At 39.4% G+C, this 19,898-nt stretch overlaps 1 protein-coding gene across 1 annotated transcript in view; it reads right to left on the reverse strand.

The window, feature by feature from the left end:
• Positions 1-3,253: 3,253 nt before the first annotated feature.
• Positions 3,254-19,898, reverse strand: part of fbxo41 (F-box protein 41) — a 64,681-nt gene continuing 48,036 nt past the window's right edge. The window contains exons 5-14 of the mRNA XM_074629255.1: positions 18,583-18,656; positions 13,308-13,696; positions 9,354-9,592; positions 9,107-9,222; positions 7,824-7,976; positions 7,603-7,698; positions 7,376-7,494; positions 6,365-6,523; positions 5,256-5,371; positions 3,254-3,364 (exon numbers count right to left, since the gene is read on the reverse strand). Of these exons, the coding sequence (XP_074485356.1) occupies positions 3,302-3,364; positions 5,256-5,371; positions 6,365-6,523; positions 7,376-7,494; positions 7,603-7,698; positions 7,824-7,976; positions 9,107-9,222; positions 9,354-9,592; positions 13,308-13,696; positions 18,583-18,656 (1,524 nt within the window). The 3' untranslated portion in view covers positions 3,254-3,301. The remainder of the gene's footprint in view (positions 3,365-5,255; positions 5,372-6,364; positions 6,524-7,375; positions 7,495-7,602; positions 7,699-7,823; positions 7,977-9,106; positions 9,223-9,353; positions 9,593-13,307; positions 13,697-18,582; positions 18,657-19,898) is intronic.

Raw genomic sequence — 19,898 nt, forward strand, 5'->3', positions numbered from 1 at the left:
GCCCCATAGATGTGGGTAATTAGGGGCCTACTACACCCACTAGTAGGTTTTATCATTTATTCACATGGTATATCACTGAAAGAACGTATCAAAGAAGACGACAGCGACCAATCACATAATGATTTACCTAAACTTAATGAAGTGTTTTTGTTGCCTAAACCTAAAGAAGCCTTTTCTGTTTGTGTTCAAAACGTAACGTTTCATTCAGTTTTACAACATGTTAGTGTTGCTTTTAAGTTTCGCTTTAATTTTTAAAATCAAAGTTGTTCTAATACCAGTATGGGAAATACGCATGCAGTCTATGCACCAATCCGATACCATAATTTATTAACCAAGAAAAAAATCGACTTGCTTAACCGGAAACCAATTCTTCTTTGCTGTTCTAAAACAGTAGCCTTCACTGTGCTGTCGCCATGGAGGTATAAAGAGAACTGGATACAGCGTTGGAGGCGGGGCCCCGTTCATTCCTATGAAAGTTGCTCAGTGGCGCATGAAGCCAAAATGGCTCAACTTCCGAGTGGCAAAGTACCCGGATCTTCCGGCGATCTTCCGTATCGATTGGGCCAATGGAGCAGGCGCAGTAGCGTCCGCTCGGTCACAGGATCACAGCTGTCACGCTGTCGTCACGACTTGCTAAATCCGCCTCCCAGCCCTCGCTCTGGCCTCGGTCTGGGTCTGATTCACATGAACGGAGGAAGGAAAATAACTCTGGATTCAGCTATTAGTGCATTTTACAACTTTTAGGACCTAATGATTTAAATAAGGGCTATTCAAGTGTTCGTACTGGGAAGTTGATTCACCTAAAAAAAATGATCCGCCAAATTACAGACGTCTCTTTCCCAATGTAAGTCTATGGGAAAGAGTATTTTTGGGCCCAATGGCATCATGTGACGGACACGGAAGTTGTAGTACCGGTGTTTGGCCACTACAAAAATTGGCATTAACGACGAGCGCTCTTCCCGGGGGCTTGGCTATCGCCCTGGAGGTATCATGGCTGCCGGTGGCAACTGCTGTCCACTATCCAAACATGGTCAGTAGTAAACACCTGTTAAATAATAACAATAACTATATATCTTTTTATCACGCTGGTATCTGCCGTTACAGCAAATTCAGGTATCGGAATCAGTATCGGCAAGTAAAAATGGCAACATCTCTATTTTAAATGTAGTATGCGTAGTAGGCCCTTAATGACCCACATCTATGGTGCTTATGGCGACCAATAACGCCTATGTAATTGCCTGATCACAGTCGAATTGGGTTGTCGCAAGGGAAGGGACGTGATGTTCTAGATGTGTGACCTGTTTCAAAACTGTGTGCATTTAAAGCAAAGCGATTGTAAGTGTCGAAGGAGCTCCAGTGATTTAGTATTGCACTTTCATAAAGTTCGGGGACTTGCAAGAGACTGATTTTAAAAAATGAATTCAGCAGAGGCAGAAAAATCCTGACTTTTGGTCCCTAGTATGGGTCAAGCTCCACAAATTCCCATAAATACTATTTTCTATTGTAAACGCATCTTTCCACATTTTTCAAACGACATGCCCCCCAGCTTGTAACGCCGCTTTCTGTGCTATAAATTTGTAGTTTCCAAGGCGATATAACATTTCAATGGTTATTTTCTCAGACTTGAAGAAGCTCCTCCAGAGCCAGAATTATACAACTGTTTTGGCTGAGCAGTAGCTACTCCTTGTGAATAATAAACTGATCTTGATGTGTAAACTTGTTGGAAACCCCCCTTTAACTTATCTGCAGCACAGAGGAGGGTACACTAAGTGTGACCGCAGTAAATATTGCTACTCATACTTCTTGAGAATTTCTGCAACGTAGGCTAAACTAAGTTGTAGCCATGGTTTGCACCAAATCAAATTCCTAATTTGAAGGTGATACTGAAGACCTGATCTCTTGGTTTTGAGTTCTGCTAAATAGTAAAAGGTGATACGTGTTCCTTTGCTGCAAAGAGTACAAAGTGTCATATCACACCAGCTGGCCGTTGGCTCTGTAAGTGTTCGGAAACACCAGCAGAGGGAGCCAGAGGCTGAAAAATATAAATAAGGATTAATCAGGGCCTCAGCCATGACGAGCACTGCTAATAGGAATGGCACTGTTTAGTATGGTAAAGTATGAAAGTCACATGATATATAAACACTGTAACACCTGTATGCCCTGTTCCATATGAAACACAACACCCTTATGCTGAGTAAGAGCTGCTTACACTCCAAACTCCAATCATTTTACATTTGATTTGAAGAGATTAAACATCTGCCTTACTGTACATGGTCCCTCCTCCCTCATTAATGGCACATTGGAGAAAACGCTCACTGGAATGAGGACAGACACTGTTACAAATGGCACCGAGAGAAATGCATTATGGATCGTCTTCCCAGCATCAGACACTGCGTCCTGCTCTCTCAGAGATTCCATCAAAAACACGAGTCCAGGTTTGTGGCGCGACGCTGTTCACATGAGGATGCAGTGGATGGTAGGAGAAGGGTAAATGCATCGCTGCCATGCAGTTGGCTAAGAAGACTGTCAAGGTCTGTGTGTTGCAGGGAGGCTGTCCTTGCTCTCTGGTGCAGCATGTTTCTGTCCTGGGTGGAAGCAGTAAGTGTTGAAAGTTGTCCGGTTTCAACACACAGCAGTGCAGGGCAGGCAGGATGGATTTATTCTATCCTCGGCACACACGCAAACAAACATAAAGCTCCTGTCTCAAGACTCTCCAACCTTGAGAATTTCTCTACAATTTCTTACTCCTGCCAACATTTTATGCACTTCTGCGGAAAGTAAGTACGCTTTATAATGTGCTCCTGCCCACGAGCTGTTGGTGTTGAAGGTAGTCTCGAGTATATGTCAAGCATTGTGTGGATGCAGACAGTTAAATACAGCGCTGTCAATTGGCTCCAGGCGTTTCAAGAAAGGGATCTGGCTCTCTGCGGCGACGCGATCCGTTTTGATGGTGAAAGCAGAAGACGACTAAGAAAGAGCAATCTGACAGTTCTGTTGTGTTATGTATAAGCTTTGAGACAGGCCCTTCTTGTGATATATAGTGCCATTGTTTGTCCAAAGAAGCCTCCTGACCAGCATGAAGGAGATATTGATTATTCCCCTTACTGGAATAGTGAATGAGTTATGGGAGTATGCACATTGAGCCTCGGCCCTGGTTCATCATGGCGATCTTTCTGTTGTTTCTGTCGGTGCTGCAGACGTATTCAACTCCGTGGAGCGGGCTCAAAACAGCTGGGTCTTTATGATTGACTGGAGCCAAGATGGCGCCTCTCCAAGACTTGAAGAATCTGCACGAAAGATGTTAGCAGAGACTGTCTGCTTTCACGTGGAGGATTTTGGAGAAGCCGGGTCGCTTCTTCAGAGCCTGAAAGAAAAAGGGAGGAGAGGATGTCAGATTCTCATTTTCTCAATATATATATAATTATAATAGTAAACTATTTATTACGTTTATTGTTGCACACATTATACAATTTTATATACTATATTAAGTATTTGTTAGTGATTACCAAATGAGTTGAAAACTTTTAAGAAATCATTTGTACACACATTCACATCTCTAAACATTACATAGATAGATGGACCAGAAACCAACTGTTAAAATAACATAAATTATAGCATTACTAAAAATTAGTAAACATTATTAATTATAATTTCTTGGTTTGTTAACAGAAAAAACTATTAACTACATTTTAATTAACTATCAATTTACCATTTATAAATGATGGTTATTATAACGTTTTTTTCTCTAAATCTCTCCCTGTCGTCTTAACATCTTTATATTTAAGTGTGTACATGTACAATAACTGGTGTATGACAAAAAGCTATACAAATCTGTGAAGCATTGAGATGCAGCAGGTTAAGGATGACTAAGCTTCACCTCAACAGAACTCACTTTAAAAAAAATGGATGATTAAACACGAGAGGAGGACTTTGGCTTCCTTTTCACAGCAAACTTAAAGAGAGAGGGATAAAAATAAATCATAGCTGCTCGCAGCTTTCGGAGTGGTTACCTAACTGCTGTGAGCAACCCCACCATCTTGAGTGTGATATCCAAGAGGAACACACTGTAAACTGACTCATAAAAACAAAACATAAATAAAACCTGGGATTTCACAGCTTTTATATATCTCTGTTTGTGTGTGGTCAGCTATAAGAATGACCTCTCGCAGTAAGCCTCTGCTCGAATGAGTTAGCACCAGCGCATCTACAACCAACCATCACTGGGACTTCAAGGGTTGAGTCATGGTTTAAACGGCGTGTAGTTGTGATAAAAATAGATGCATCTTATCCTTTGAACAAGTACTGGCCAAGCTGTTAGTCATGTGCATACAGTGGTGCAAAACTCTAAAGACATGTTGGCTGAAAAAAGAAACTAATATCAGAAGAAGGTGCTTAACAGAGTGCAGACCTCTGCTAACAGAGCTCACCTCCCTGTTAGCCATTAGCTTCACCAAGTCAACACTGCGCTCTATGGATGGCACAGTAGGGTAACACTTCATTTTACAGGTCTGCAAATTTCATGGTAATTAGGTGATAACAAGCAAATTTGAAATTTCTTTGGAATTACTGCCAAATTACCCCAATATTTACCTCAAGATTAATCAGAAATGACTTTGTTTGGCTGTCTTGACTTGGGACTTGGCTCCGGACTTTTATTATTACCTCTGCCAAGGCCAAAGGCTTTGGGCTTAAGGAGGTTATGTTTTCACCAGCGTTGGTTTGTTTGTTTGTCTGTCTGTTAGCAGGCTTACTCCAAAAGTTTGCGATGGATTTGAATAACATTTTTTGAAGGGGTGGAGTGTAGCACAATGTTTTGGTTTTCCAGCTCTGATGAAGAGCAGAGCACAGCCGCTTCTCAAGCCTAAGGGCCGTATTTTAACCATTATTAAATCGCGTTTATAATAAAGTAATTTTCGATAAATGTTGAGGTAAATATTGAGGTAATTTGGCAGTAATTCCAAAGAAATTTCAAATAGGTAACTTGCTAATTATCACCTAATTACCATGAAACTTGCGGACCTGTAAATTACTGTGTTACCCAAAGTAGTTATACAGTAAAAAGAATCTGTGTTTGAGAAAACCAAAAACAATATGTTTCTTCCTGTTGGGAGCCTAAACATGCAAAACAAAAAAATATTTTTCATTTCATCAGAAAACTGAAAGTTCAGCCGGACTGTGCAGTTAGAAGAAAGGTCATCATGGGTCTTGATAGGTTTCTTCCTCATGTATGAGTAGTGGGTGATGTGTGCTGTTACCTGAAGCTTGTTTACCATCTCGTCAAACAGTTTTCTAGCTTCGGGGCTGTTGGGGTCCTCGAAGTAGTCTTCTATACCAATCTGAACCACGACGGACTTCAGGTTGCGGCAAACACCTACATGAGTGGATTTAGGCACCATTCATTATTTGATGTACTTATATGTACTTATAACTATGAAAACTAATTACAATGTAGTTTTCTTTCTCTTTTTCTAATGTATCCAGTCCTAAAAAAAAACATTATTACACGGCTTTGTTGAATACTCGATTCTGATTGGTCAATCACAGCGTTCTATGGTCTGTTATTTCTTTATAGCAGACCGTTGCTATGTGAAACAGACCGCTATGGGCACAGTTCTGATGTGGGACTCTGGTGTCAAATTATTGATTTCTTAAGTAAGTAGCCGTGTAATAAGCAGGATAATGTACAGCTAGCGGCATCTTTCACATTCTTTCACAACAATGACCGGCTCGCTGTACATTATCCCTTACTTAACAGCAGTTATAGCTGCCTAAATGTAACCTACATTGTTTTAGTATCCTAACCTTAAACAATGCCCAAAATATTTGTATTACCTTATTACGGAGGTTGTAGCGGGCTCAGTGTTAAAGCTAGAGTGAGATACTGGTATCATATGAAATTTGAAAACATAAGGAATCCATTGGTACCAACCATGTCATGTTAGCTTGTCGGGAAGAATGGTAAATAACGCTCCAAAGTTACGCAAAATGTTTTGAGGCAAAACTGGCATGGCCATTTTCAAAGGGGTCTCTTGACCTTTGACCTCAAGATATGTGAATGAAAACTCTGAGATGAACAGAGTGAAAACTGTATCTTATTAAATAAAACAGATGTTGACAAACTGCATAATTTGCAGTTGAAAAAAGGTAATAAACCACAATATATCGCAATATATCTTATCGCAAAACTCAGCATATCACAATATTGCATGAGATTACACTGTTAAGTAGATTTAATGCACAGTCTTGTGTGACCAGTATTAAGCACTAAATGCACAGAGCAACAATATTACAGTTAACTGTTAAATATTGTATATTCATGGCATGATTTCAGACAGGGAATCAGTGCAGCAGTATTCATACTCACTGTTGAAGTGGAGCAGGGCTTTTGGGGTGACGGGTGTGGAAGAGAGCACCAGCATCTCCAGACCTTTTAAACCCTCTCTGCAGACCTCTGCTGCCACCTCCTGGTTGATCTCACTCACATGATCCAACTCCAGCACCTGCAGGCGCATGCAGTTCCTCGCTGGTGGTGGTGGTGGTGGTGGTGGTGGGAGGGTTGAGTGGGGTGAATGGAGGTGAGGAGATACAGAGATGGGGAAGATAGAGGAGTGTCAAAATAATAGAGAACAGCAAAGGTTACAGTAGTGCATACAAGCTTGTTTAAGGTCTCAACCAAAAGTGCTTAAAATGCACACTGTGGGAATAGACTTACTTTTCTAAAACTGTACGAACAAGACACTGGATGAATGCCGAATCTGTGTTGTGCTAGTTTACATCCTGATATGACAATAATATCGTTTAATCATCTTATCACAAGTGTTTCCTCTGTCCCCTTTCTGTTTCTGCTTATGTCATAATTTAAAAAGCACTGTGACAGTATTTGAATATTTAAAAAATATCATGAATAATGTATTTTTCATGTTGCAGCTTGTAGAGGAATTAAACAAAAAATTGAATAGTACACTGCAAAAAATCAGCTCTAAAAAAAACATAAAAAGCAATAAAACAATAAAATATTAATTAAAATAGGTAAAATTAACAGCCAACAGAACAGGAAAATTTCACTTTTTTTTGTAAAATAAGTAGAAAATATCCAGCCTCAAAGAACCCACAGATATGTTAAACCAGTAGAGCTACACTAAAAACAAGTACATTTGTCTAGATACAAGAAGAGATTTACAATTTTCTTTTCTGAATATGTAGGAAAATGTGCTTAAATTGAGCAAATTTTAGTGCCATCATCTTGAAATAGGGATATATGTTTAGGAATAATATCTTAAAATCAGTACAGCTACACCAAAAACAAGTACATTTGTCTTTCACCCTTACCTAGTTTTCAGTTTTTGCAGTGTATAGTTTTACAAGCCGTACTTACCTAGAGAGGCCAGACCCTGAATGCCACATCCAGCCCCGCCCACACCAAGAGCACGGAGGTGTGGCCAACATCTTCCAATCGTCTGCAGGCATCGGTTACTGAAACGAGCAGGCTGTTGGCTAAATGAGACAAAATACCATGTTCATTCATTTAATAAACACTGATATCAGAACAGATAGAATATTTAGTATTAATCAAAAGTTACACAGTATTTCTCTGTTTAGTACCATGGGTGTAGTGGCGCCACCTGTAGGGAGATGATGTCTCTACAACCTGCTCCAAGTGCCCAGATCACCTCCTGGCCAACTGGATCCGTGGCACTTCTGGAACATAATGACAATTTGTCTTTATATTACACACATGACTGAGTGCAGTTTCATTGAAGCAAAGCCACAGGAGTTAAACTGTAGTATTTGTGCAGAGACGGGACCTGGCTGTGCTGGTCTACCTGTAGGTTACAGCCTGCAGAGCTCGGCAGTAGCAGCTGGCCAGCCAGAGAGAGCGATCAGTCAGCAGGTTGGGGCAGTGTGAAATCTTCAGTATCAGAAGGTTACTTCCTGTGGCCTTTAACAACGCCTCCAGACCTTCCTCCAGACAGCCACTTAGATGGAAACGTGACGGAAGGTCAACAGAAAAAGACAGACAGACAGAGCAGAGGAAGTAATTCTCCCGTCCTTCAGAGCAGCACTTCCACCATTTATAGCACATAACAAAATGTTCCTCCGGTGTTTGCAGCGATATATGCAGGAAGCAGCATGTTTACGCTTTGTCAGAGCAGATTCGAGCTGTAATATCCTCTGTCTCCTTCACACTAGGGCTGCAACTGCATTGCTTTGAAGGTAAAGGCTCAGGCTGTTTATAAGGACACAAAGATAAAGAAAGCTGCTGGGAATTGTAGAAGTCCCCTATGGAGACAATGGAGGCAAGATACTCAGATATGAAAAGGTTTGTCTGGATGTGAAAAGTAGTGCTGAAAGAATTATTATCAGATATACAGAAAATAATCAACAACCACTAGGATAATGGATAAGTTGTTAGTCTATAGCAAGCAAAAAAAAGTGCTCGTTCCAGCTTCTCAAATGTAAGAATTAGCTGCAACTAAAAATGATTTCCATTGTCGATTAATCTGTTGATCATTTTCTCGATTAATCGATTAGTTGTTTGGTCTATAAAATGTCAGAAAAAATTGTGAAAAATGTCGATCAGTGTTTCCCAAAGCCCAAGAGGACGTCCTCAAATGTCTTGTTTTGTCCACAACTCAAAGATAAGATCAGTTTACTGTCATAGAGGAGTAAAGAAACAAGAAATTATTCACATTTAAGAATCTGGAATCAGAGAATTTGGACTTATAAGATATAAACTCAAACCGATTAAATGATTACCAAATTAGTGGGCAATTAATTTAATAGTTGACAACTAATTGATCAATTGATGCAGCTCTACTTCACAGAAAACATTTAGACAGACATTTTTTCCGCTCAAATCAAACTTCTACTTGTCTTCATTCAGGAAATAAAAACTGATATTTAACATGCACAAATACATCGGCATTTAATCACTTATGTTCCTCTTGTTGGCTTCCTCTCATAAATCACTGTTTTGAGGAGTCATTTAGTGTGTCACTCACTTCAATAGTTTGTAAAGCAATGTCCTTATAAAAGCCAAAATAATACACAATGCAGTACCCCAAAGTGAAACTGTGTGCAGATGTAACTTAAATCTGTGTCTCACCGTGTGCTTTTAACGTACTCCTCCTTGGTTTCCTTCTTTCCTCTCTGTCTTGGTTTGAGGTTTTGCAGGATGAGCGAGTGCGTCTGAGTGCACCACTGAGACATTGTGCTCAGGAACTAAGACAGAAAACATGGAGATCAATGAATTTCTTCATAATACACAGCAAATATGATGCATCACCTGCTCCCGCTTTGATAATGCTACTGACGTACAATCTGCATACAGTGTCTAAATGTTCACTATGCACCTTGGAAGAAATGCGAGCGTTCTCTAGCAGCACCCTGGTCCACACAGCTGGGTGACGAGCCACAAACTTCCAGTCACGGCAAACCTCAGCAGCTCTCAGCAGCGTTTTAGTGTCCAGGTAGGTGAAGATACAGAAGAGAGCTGCACGCATCTTCAGGATCTCTGGACTGATCACCTCGTTGGATTTGGACGGGCTCTTTTCATGGCGGCATGGCTTGTTGTAGATCCCATCAGACCGACCTGTGGGGAGAAAAAGCAGTCTGTGGGTCTTTTAACCCTTTAACAGAATGTGTGGGTGGTCCGCCAAGGTTAAAGGGACTATTCTTGATCATTATAGACCCCTGCCTTTAATTTGGACTTCAACTTTTCAAGGATTTATTAAAATTTTGGAACCCGATACAGTTTTGAACGTATGGTGGTAGCATATTTTTAAAGTTTCAGTATAATCTGATACAAAATGAAAGGCCAGACATGATAAAGTTCAAATCCTTATTATTGGACTGACCATCTACACCGACAAATCTAGTCTTCACTTGGTCAACTGAGGGTCTGAAAAGTGAAGCCAATGCTGAAGTGCCTTAAACTTGCATTCTTTCTAATAGCCAGCAGGGGGCAACTCCTCTGGTTGCAAAAAGAAGTCAGATTGTATAGAAGTCTATGAGAAAATGAGCCTACTTCTCACTTGATTTATTACCTCAGTAAACATTGTAAACATGAGTTTATGGGCTCAATCGCTAGTTTCAAGTCTTCATTTCAGATAACCAAAGTCATCCAATCGCGTCTCTACCATCTCAGGGATATTGCTACATTTTGCTCAATTTTGAGATACCAAATCCATCATACATATTTCATTTCCTCACGTTTGCACCTCACTTTTAACTGGAATAAATCATAAAACAATTTGCTCAGCTGTCAGACTCTTGACAAAACTGAAAGGAGAACATACTGTATTACTACCCTTTCAAAAACTTAGCCCTGGATGCCAGTGTGTTTAAGAATTAATTTCTCATTTCCTTCATGGCCCGGCCCCAGATTATATCTCTTAGTTACTTTCTATTTATCAAACTGCATGCAGTCTGATGTCCTCCGGCAGGGACCTGTTGGCTGTTTCCATACTGTAGCTAGGTGTAAGACTAGAGGGAGCTTTGTGTATATTTATACACACACTCTCATGGGAAGGCGTATAAATAGCACAACATTACACAGACCCTCCGCATGTCATGAGGAGGGTCTACGTAATGTTTTTAGGCTATTCGCGCGTCATTTGTACGCCGCACAACAAAACTATGGTAACGTCTAGTTAGGTTTAGGCAACAAAACCACTTAGTTAGGTTTAGGAAAAACGTCATGGTTGGGCTTCAAATAAGTACGTAAACTAAGTAAAATAATAACATAAGCACGGAAAACATGTCAAAATGTCACTTAAAAACATGTGACAAATGTCACTAACGTAACTTACGAGACAAAACACCGATCTCCTGGTTAAAAGTTGTGTGTTTGTTGGACCCATCCACCTCCCCTCCTGTCTGCCATAAGCGGTCTTTCTCGCTTTTTATTCTACGTCACTAACTCAGTGTGGCATATTTACGTGGATGCATTTGCATTGCAGTCAGTACAGACTACGTGGCGTACAAATGAAACGCCAAAAGCAAGAAAGGCGTTCTTATTGCATGCTAAATTCCTTACGCCTTATCGTGCGAACGGGCTGATTTATATGTAATTTTCCTGATTTTTTTTGCTTAATTTTTTTTTTTTTTATGGTTTTATGTTTTTATGTTTTTTGTAAAAATCTTTGTAATTGTTTATTTTGATACTGAACAACTGCAACATAAATAAACTTGATTATGATTATGATTATATAAGTATGTAAACGTACATTTAAAAAGAGACCAAATTAATTTAACTCTATAACTCAAAGCTTGGAGAGATGGACTTAAGTTTACTTCTATTACTGTAGACCAATTTTCTAAAGAGCAAATACAAGTAAATAAATGCCACGTTAAAAGATATTCTATCGCATGGTGGCGCCAACCTTCAACAAAACACTAAATGAGATTACATAATTTTTTCTCTTCTCTATTGCTATCTTTTGGCTGATACCATGCGTCCAATCCAGGCCTGTGTTATTCATCCCAGTAAGATTGCTCCTAGATGACTCATTTCATCTTTGGCCTTGGAAGGCGTCTGCTCGAAACCATCAGGGCTATGAACCATTACTTACACTCTCACTCTCTCTTCCTCTCTTTCTTTCTCTCTCACACCACCTACGCTCAAGACTGCCAAATGCACTAAAAAAGCCGAGCTGTGCGTTACATGCTGAGAGAAAACTGTGTGCTTGTAGATACATACCATCTGATAAAACCTGGCAGAGACTCTCCCAATAAGGAGAACTACGTCAGAGCAGAGGAATGCCAGTAACATGTTGAGTGTTACGTGAGAAAACCTTTGAGTTCATGCGGCAGTCATAGTAGTTCAAACCAATTTGTCACAGGGCTCTGGCCCAGTTTCACTCCTTCCCCAGACTGCCTCAGTCCACCTGGTATTTAGAAGAAACCCGACAGCAGGTGAAGAAAACTGGACGGCAGCAGCAGTGAGTTTAAGGATTTTGGCAGCGCAGGAAGTTAACAGAGAGATGCACAATCTGTGGTAGATCTGAAGAAACAAGCGGGCATGATTGGCGGTGTGGCTTGGCGGCTCACTAGTAATAGCAAAGCTTCGTATGAGAGGAGGAATTGAGATGATACAACAAGCAAACAGCGCTTTCGCAAATACAAATATGTTCTACCAAAGACAGACACACATAGAAAGTGTATAGCAACAACAGCGATGTATGACTTGGTTTACTCATTAACAAACAACAAAATAGTGTAAACACCTCATGAAAAAGGACTTAAATCACATTGTAAGCACTGAAACAAAGATGGATCATTTTAGGTTGCATGTTAATTAGCAGGATTTATACACCCTGAACTGAGTTATTCAAATGAAATGTACTTTTGTGTCGGTTAGTATCAGCTTGAAACTGCTGTTCTTTTTTGTCAACACAATACTGGACATATTAAATACTATCACGCTGATGTACGTTCAAGTGTTAATTTTTCTGACGAGTTTGGTTTTAATTAGTTATGTGATGCTATAAAAAGGGGGTGAAATGTCATGATTGACAGCTGCTCTGAGTTAAGTAGTCGGAAATTGTACAAGAGAAGAGATGAAACTTTAACTTTCCATAACAATCATGAGACTGTGTTATAGAACATGTCAATTTGATCATAAATGTATTATATAGATATTATGGTATATGAAGGAGTTCTGGTAAACTTGCATGCCGTAAAATCGTTTTGTCTGATTTCTCGGGGAATCTGACACAATGACAGGTATTGAAAACAACTATATAAATAGCCAACATTCTCGCTGATGGTCTCGTTTGCTTGTGTAGGTCTTATAGAGGCATCAGTATTAAATTGCGACAGTTTCATAACCAGTTAAAGAGCTGACAATGTTACTAATTGGCTTTGTCGCTAGTCAAGTCAAGTTGATTTATATAGAACAGAACCAGATGGCTGTAAAACACACTACACCCTCTGTCCTTAGACTTGATTTGATTTGCATAAGAAAAACCTCCACAGAGAAAAGTACTTCAGAGTTTAAGTCATTTTTCATGAAGTGTTTACATTGTTGTGTCTACACACTGCAGCAGACATGGGGCCTCTTTCCTCCATGTTTACCATATAAGCTCATGGCTGATCCACACTTTGTAGAATGAGCTTTGGTCAGTGACGCAGCTCCAGCTGCAACTCAACCTGACCTAGATCCACATCACTCACTGCTCTTATGGGAGTCATTTTAAGGCCTTTATTCTGTGAATCCTGCCTCCCATGTGTCTGGATGTTAGATTGGAGAGAGTGTGCGTGTGTCTAAGAATAACAGGTCTGAAGAACTTCCAGAGGGTCGTTACCTGTGTTGGGGCGATATCCTGTCCTGCCGTGGTGAGGGTAGGGAGGGGCCGACTGCTGGACTTCAGCCACAGCTCTCCTCTCTTGTTCCCACATCTCCACCTCAGACTCGGTGGTCCGGGAGCCCACGTCTGATACGTCTCCTTCCTCGCCTTCAGTGCTGTTCCTGTAAGGTCGCCGCTGCCAGTTCTGGATAGCCTGTTTACGAAGACCCCAGTTCCTCGATCCGCCACCGCCACACCCCGGGGAGCGCTCGTAACCCGCCTCGCCCAGCCGGCACTGCATCTGATAGTACTGAGCCTCGGGACAGTCCTCCATGGGATGCATCTCCACGCTGTCACTGTCGTAACCTCCAGAGCCCTGTGAGACGGACTTGATCCGCCCGGATGCTCTGAAGGAAAGGAGAAGGAAGTGTACTATAAATAATCATTGAATTATTCTAGACAGGATACTCAAACATACGGATGGTCCATCCAGCATCCAATAACTCACAAGATGTCCTTTTAGTTTTATTATTTAATTTACGAGTGGGCACAGTCGACCTTCAACAGTGTGTAAAGCTGAGTGTGCAACTACTCCTTCCAACAGACAGATATTTATACAGAATATTGTGTACACCGTGACATTGCATTTCTAATCAAACAGTTTGCAGGCTGACTATACTGAGAGTTGTCTTTGATCCACAGCTGTGTCCTGATATAGGAGTATGCATTTAAAGATTGATACCACTCTCCTGTCAGTTAAATATGAAGCTACAGCCAGCAGCCGTTTAAATTAGCTTAGCACAAAGACCGGAGACGGGGAAGCCGGGCAGCCACCAACCAGCAACCAGCAACCAGCAGGCAGCAGCCAGCAGCAGCAGCACCGCAGCCAGCTACCAGCAACCAGCAACCAGCAACCCAGCAACCAGCAACCAGCAACCAGCAACCAGCAACCAGCAGAGATCCAGGAAGTCACTGAACCCGGCCAAGAAATAGTCCTTCTCTTAAACCTCAGCAAAACCCCCCACCTCTCTCTCTCTCTCTCTCTCTCTCTCTCTCTCTCTCTCTCTCTCTCTCTCTCTCTCTCTCTCTCTCTCTCTCTCTCTCTCTCTCTCTCTCTCTCTCCTCTCTCTCTCTCTCTTCTCTCTCTCTCTCTCTCTCTCTCTCTCTCTCTCTCTCTCTCTCTCTCTCTCTCTCTCTCTCTCTCTCTCTCTCTCTCTCTCTCTCTCTCTCTCTCTCTCTCTCTCTCTCTCTCTCTCTCTCTCTCTCTACAGATTAAATAAACAAGATATAACATGTTAATTGGCTTTAGAGGCAAGGCAAGTTTACTTGTTTAGCACCTCTCAACAACAAAGAAAATCAAAAGGCTTTAAGAACGAGATAAAACAGACGTCACTGGTGGTAATTAAATAGAGTATTATGTTCATGGGAGCATTATCTAGAGTGCAGACTTCTGTCTTCTACATGTTCTTCTGTCCAGCACCTAGTATTTATCATCTGGATGTGCGTGCTTTTGTAAATATTTTAAGGTATAAAAGATATAAAGATATAAAAGACTCAAGAGACAATATAAAAAGACACTTATAAAAAATTAAAAAGAGTGAAAGAAAACATGAGATAGAAATAAGCTAAAATAGAATAAAACAGATTAAACAGGAGAGTCAAAATAACAGTGCAGTTACAGTGTAGTACAAGATACTGTATGAATGAAAAGGTAATGGCAAGCAGAAAAGTCTTGAGCCTTAATTTAAAAGTACTACGAGTTGGAGCAAACCTCAAGTTTTCTGGCAGTTTGTTCCCGGTCTGTGGTGCATAAAAAGTGACTGCTGCTTGTGGGTGGATTATTCCAGTCTTTACGCTAAGCTAAGCTAACCAGCTGCAGTCTAATGCTTCATATTAAACAAACAAATAAGAGTGGTATTGATCTTCTCATCTAACTCTTGGAAAGAAAGTGAATATGAGTATTTCACAAAATGTTGAAGTATTCCTTTAATCTGTTCATGAAGCACCATCAGCTCTGCTTTTAACAAACAAAATATCACAATCAAGCCAGAGGTGGGTGTTTGAAGTGGTCTATCGGTAATACTTTTACTTTAGAAAATGCAAAACAATGTGCACTCTTACATATATTAAAAGGTAGCGTTATTATACCTGCTCTAAATCCGTTGATGACCTGTTCATTTGATCCCTTTGATTAGTTTCTGTAGAAACAGTAACATCCTTAAAGGTCCACTGAGGAAAAGCGTAGTATTGGTATTTAATTTGACAGTAGTGGATGCACTTCTGAAACCAAAAATTCAAAAGCCACAAATAGGTACTGTGTGACTGCATTCTAGAGCATTTATAGTAGATTAAGAGCAGCTTTTGTACATACAGTACGTACTTTCTACAGCACTTAAAATAACCTCCCAGCCAATACAAGTAATGAGCAGTTACAAATATCAGCCTCTCTAAAATAAGGACATTTTTCTTCCTTTTCTCCATTTCTGCCTTCTCAGTGCTCCCTCCTCTTCCTCTCAGCATAATAAGACGAGTGGGAGCGTCTGCATACATCATTTTAGGAATTAAAATGAAAGAGAATTACAGATGATACTGCAGGTAGCACTTATCAGCACTTGCAGGGTAAAAGGATGCACAGAAGATGAGATGCATGTCATGCCACAACAAATATGAATTTAGATTATGTAAAACAAAAACAGAGCGTTGTGTTTATGGTTTCAGCCGTCTAAACTGGGTCAATGACAAAACTGTGATTCATTACGGTTTAATGAGCTGGTTGTAAAGCAGGAACCTGACGAAAACTGCTTGAATGTTTTGTCAACATTAAATCAATAGCAAGACTTAATGATAGGAATTGATCCCAATCATGAGAAGCTCATGATTAGCAATTGCTAATTAATGACTTTTCAGAGTGTGTATCCAGAATACAAAGTAGCGTCAGAGAGTAAATATAAAACAACTCAATAACCAGCGGAAGAAACACACTCCCCCCTGTGTCATCTCACCGCTAGTGGTTTTCCCTATTGTGCGAATCAAAATGAAAAGGTGGCTTTAAAAAAGTTTAATTTGATGTCCTGATTCTGATAGAGATTAATCATATTTAAATTAGAAGCTTATAAACGGTTTCTCCGTGCTGTTTGGAATTGAATGGGAGCAAAGGAGCCGAAACAAAACTGATTTTGAACAGGAAAGAGGAAAAATCTCACACTTACACTTCAAGATACACTCACTTATTTACTTATTATTATTATTATTATTATTATTATTATTATATTATTATCATCATAATTACAATTATTATTATTTTGTATGTTTGTTTGGCTGTTTCTCCTTGTTTTTATTTTATTTTATAACTAATATTATTATTTGTCTTCTCTTTTCTTTTCTTTTCTTTATTTATTCCCCCTCACAATAAAAATATTGTTTTGGATTTACATATTATGATTATGTTACGGCATGTTCTTTGTCTTATTGACTGATATTGTAAGATGCAATGATTTTGTAAAAGATACAAACAACTTACTATCACATATGAAATATACAATACATTCAATTTGTGATCATTAAAGAGACATAAAATGCAAAAAGGAGCAAACTGTCAGAGGCATTTTGGTGTAAAATTGACACATGTAGACTGATGTCTGGTGAGGTTTATGTCAATAAATCACCTAAACTGTTGCACACTTGAGATTACGACCTTCGTCCCTGATGAAGAGCTATTAATAGACAGGAGACAGAAGGCTCAGAGAGTTGTTTTTGTGCCATCAATGATTCAATGGGGAACGCCTGACAGGTTCTCCGTGACGTCACGTTATAGGAAACACATTCACATACCAACTGGGAATGACAGTAGTGTTAGTCAGAGTACTATGGCACAGCCATGTGTCTGAAACCTCCAGCAGGGACACAGAAATACTTCAGTCACACCTCATGTAGAGACGTCCAACCTGCACCTCACTGCCGCTACTCAACGAGAGTCGGACTAAAAATGGATCTATTCCATCACATATAACAGTGTTCAATATTACATATGAATATCTTAATGTGGAAGTGTGAAACAACATGAAAGACGAGGAGACAAACAAACAACATACAGTTAATTTGTTATTTTTGGGGATGAGCATTGCAAGCAAATATACTATTTGATAATTTCTGGGAACTATTTGATCATTCTTTGAAAGTAAAAACAAGGGGAAATATAGATTTTAGTGTATTTTATACAATAGTCGCATAAACTATTTGATTTTTTATAATTTATCGACGATTCGAAAATTTGACTATAACTAATGATTATTTTCATATCAATTATTTATGTATTTATTTAATTAGTTAAGTTTTTCTTGGCCAGGTCTCCCTTGTAAAATAAATAAATTAAATTAATCATTTAGTCTAAAACAATCACAAAATAGTGAAAGATGTCCTCAGGTCCCAGGGTTACATCTTCAATTGGCTTGTTTGGTCCACCCAACAGCCCATAACCAAATATATTCAATTTATAAATATAAAAAAGCAGCAAATCTTCACATTTGAGAAGCTGAAACCAGCAAATGTTTGGCAACTTTTCTTGATAAATAACTTTAACAATTATTATTGAATATTATGAAAATAGTTGACGACTATGTTTCTGTCAATTGACAAATAGATTAATCTAATACTTGTTTTAGCATAAAGTGTTGTATAGTTTCTGTAGAGGAGCCATGGTGTGAATCTGCCTTTGAAGCACACTCACTGGTGTAGGAATGTTACAGAAACCTAACCTTAAATTATGTGTAAAGTACAATCTCTGTATTTGTTATGTCAACTAATGTGGGAAAGACAAAATAATATAAAGAGCCACAAATCAAACAGGTTGTAACCACGGCACTTCCACTGTTTTTCTGAGTTACTGTAACTGCCGTACTAAAAACAAACATTTACACACAGGACTGACAAGTTATACCCCAAAGGCCAGGGGCAGCGAGCACAGTAGATTGTGGTTAAAAGCTCTGCGGCTGCAGGGGTTCTGTTATATTTCCACACAACTGACAGACTGTGTTTTACTACATCAGCTCTCACAAGGTAAGAAAGAGGAGGTGCAACCAATTCAATAGTCAGCCAGGAGCCACAAAATCTGCAGCTGGACCAGAAAACCTGCTTTTTCCCCCCAGAGACCACTTCTAGACAGAAGATGTTTCCTATTGAGGATCTATACTTGTACCATTAAACCTCCTTGTGGCACAGTGGTGGTCTGGATGCATCACATTCAAAGGTGTGAAATCATGTGTAAATGTGGAGTCTGAGCAGTGTGCTGACTTACCCTGTGCTGGGGGACGATCGTCGGTCTGACACTTGGTACATGCCTCTTGTGCTCCCAGAGTTGCTGGAGTTTCTCTGGAGAGACACAAACATGCAGAAAGAAAAGTGTGATTAATAAAATGACTCAGTAGCCCTAAGCTTTCTTAGACATGCCCTTGGCTCAAATGTATTCCTATGTTCCTGAAGCGTGGATGGCAGTCTTGATACTCTGGCTGTTCCATTATATTTTTCCACAGTCTACATGAGACTTTCAGGTAATTGTGATTGTTAAAATTAGGGGTTTTTCATGACATATGAGGACATTTTCAGAAAATATAATAAAAATAATACGGTCAAATCTAAAGCATGAGATGTATAGTATATCATTTTAAAGCAGTTGGGGAAGCTTCTCTATTTGTGTGACAGCTCAGATGTTTCACAAATAATCAAAACTGAAATAAACAACACAAGTGATCTACGAATTGCAGACATGTTCTGTGTGGTTTAGTCGTAAGGTTTGATCTCACTTCAGCACTGGTGACGGCATCAGGCTTAAATGAAGGAAATCAATGGACAAATTATTTTCCAACAAAATAAGAACAAGATGATCAGTCATAGATGATGAGCTGACACGGCAAGAAGAAGCTTAAGATTAGTGTGATCATTTTCTCCTGAGGGTGGCGCAAAAGAAAAGCTCAAGAAGTGAACATAAAATGGAAAAGGTTCATTCTCTGGGGAGCATTAATGTAATGAGTAAATGTTTATTTTATTGTGATAATTCCCATCCTTAGAAATAAAGGTTTGGCACTACAAGGCAGCTCAAGGGGGACCAGGAATCCCCACAGCGAATTAATGGAAATCCAGTGATTGTTTTTTAAGATGTCATGAACTATAGCGTTGTTTAACAGTGACATTTTGCAGCTATGAAACGATAACGATTAACTGGTTAAAACCACCTCAATTTAACAACTGGAAGTCAAATGTACACAGCATTTTAGAAATGTAAAAACCTATAGAACCTTTAGAATCAGAAATAAAGAACAAGAATATTTTAAGGATCACAATTAAACAATGTTGAGTGATTCAGCCCTGAAAGTTTAAGAGTTCATTTTTTCTCCTGTGTATGTGTGTAGGTATGCATGTGTATATATACGGTATATGTATATGCCTATATTTTCTCCTTTCTTTTGTAGAAAAATATTTATTTATTTGTATTCTTAATCTTTATCTTATTTTTTATATTCTGTATTTTTTTCTACTTAACTATCATTATTTTTTGTCACTATAAAAGGGAAAGAAGTATTAGTAGTAGTAGTATAGTCGTATATAGAATCCAAA

The sequence above is a fragment of the Sebastes fasciatus genome, chromosome 3 (assembly GCF_043250625.1).
Source record: "Sebastes fasciatus isolate fSebFas1 chromosome 3, fSebFas1.pri, whole genome shotgun sequence".
Taxonomy (NCBI): domain Eukaryota; kingdom Metazoa; phylum Chordata; class Actinopteri; order Perciformes; family Sebastidae; genus Sebastes; species Sebastes fasciatus.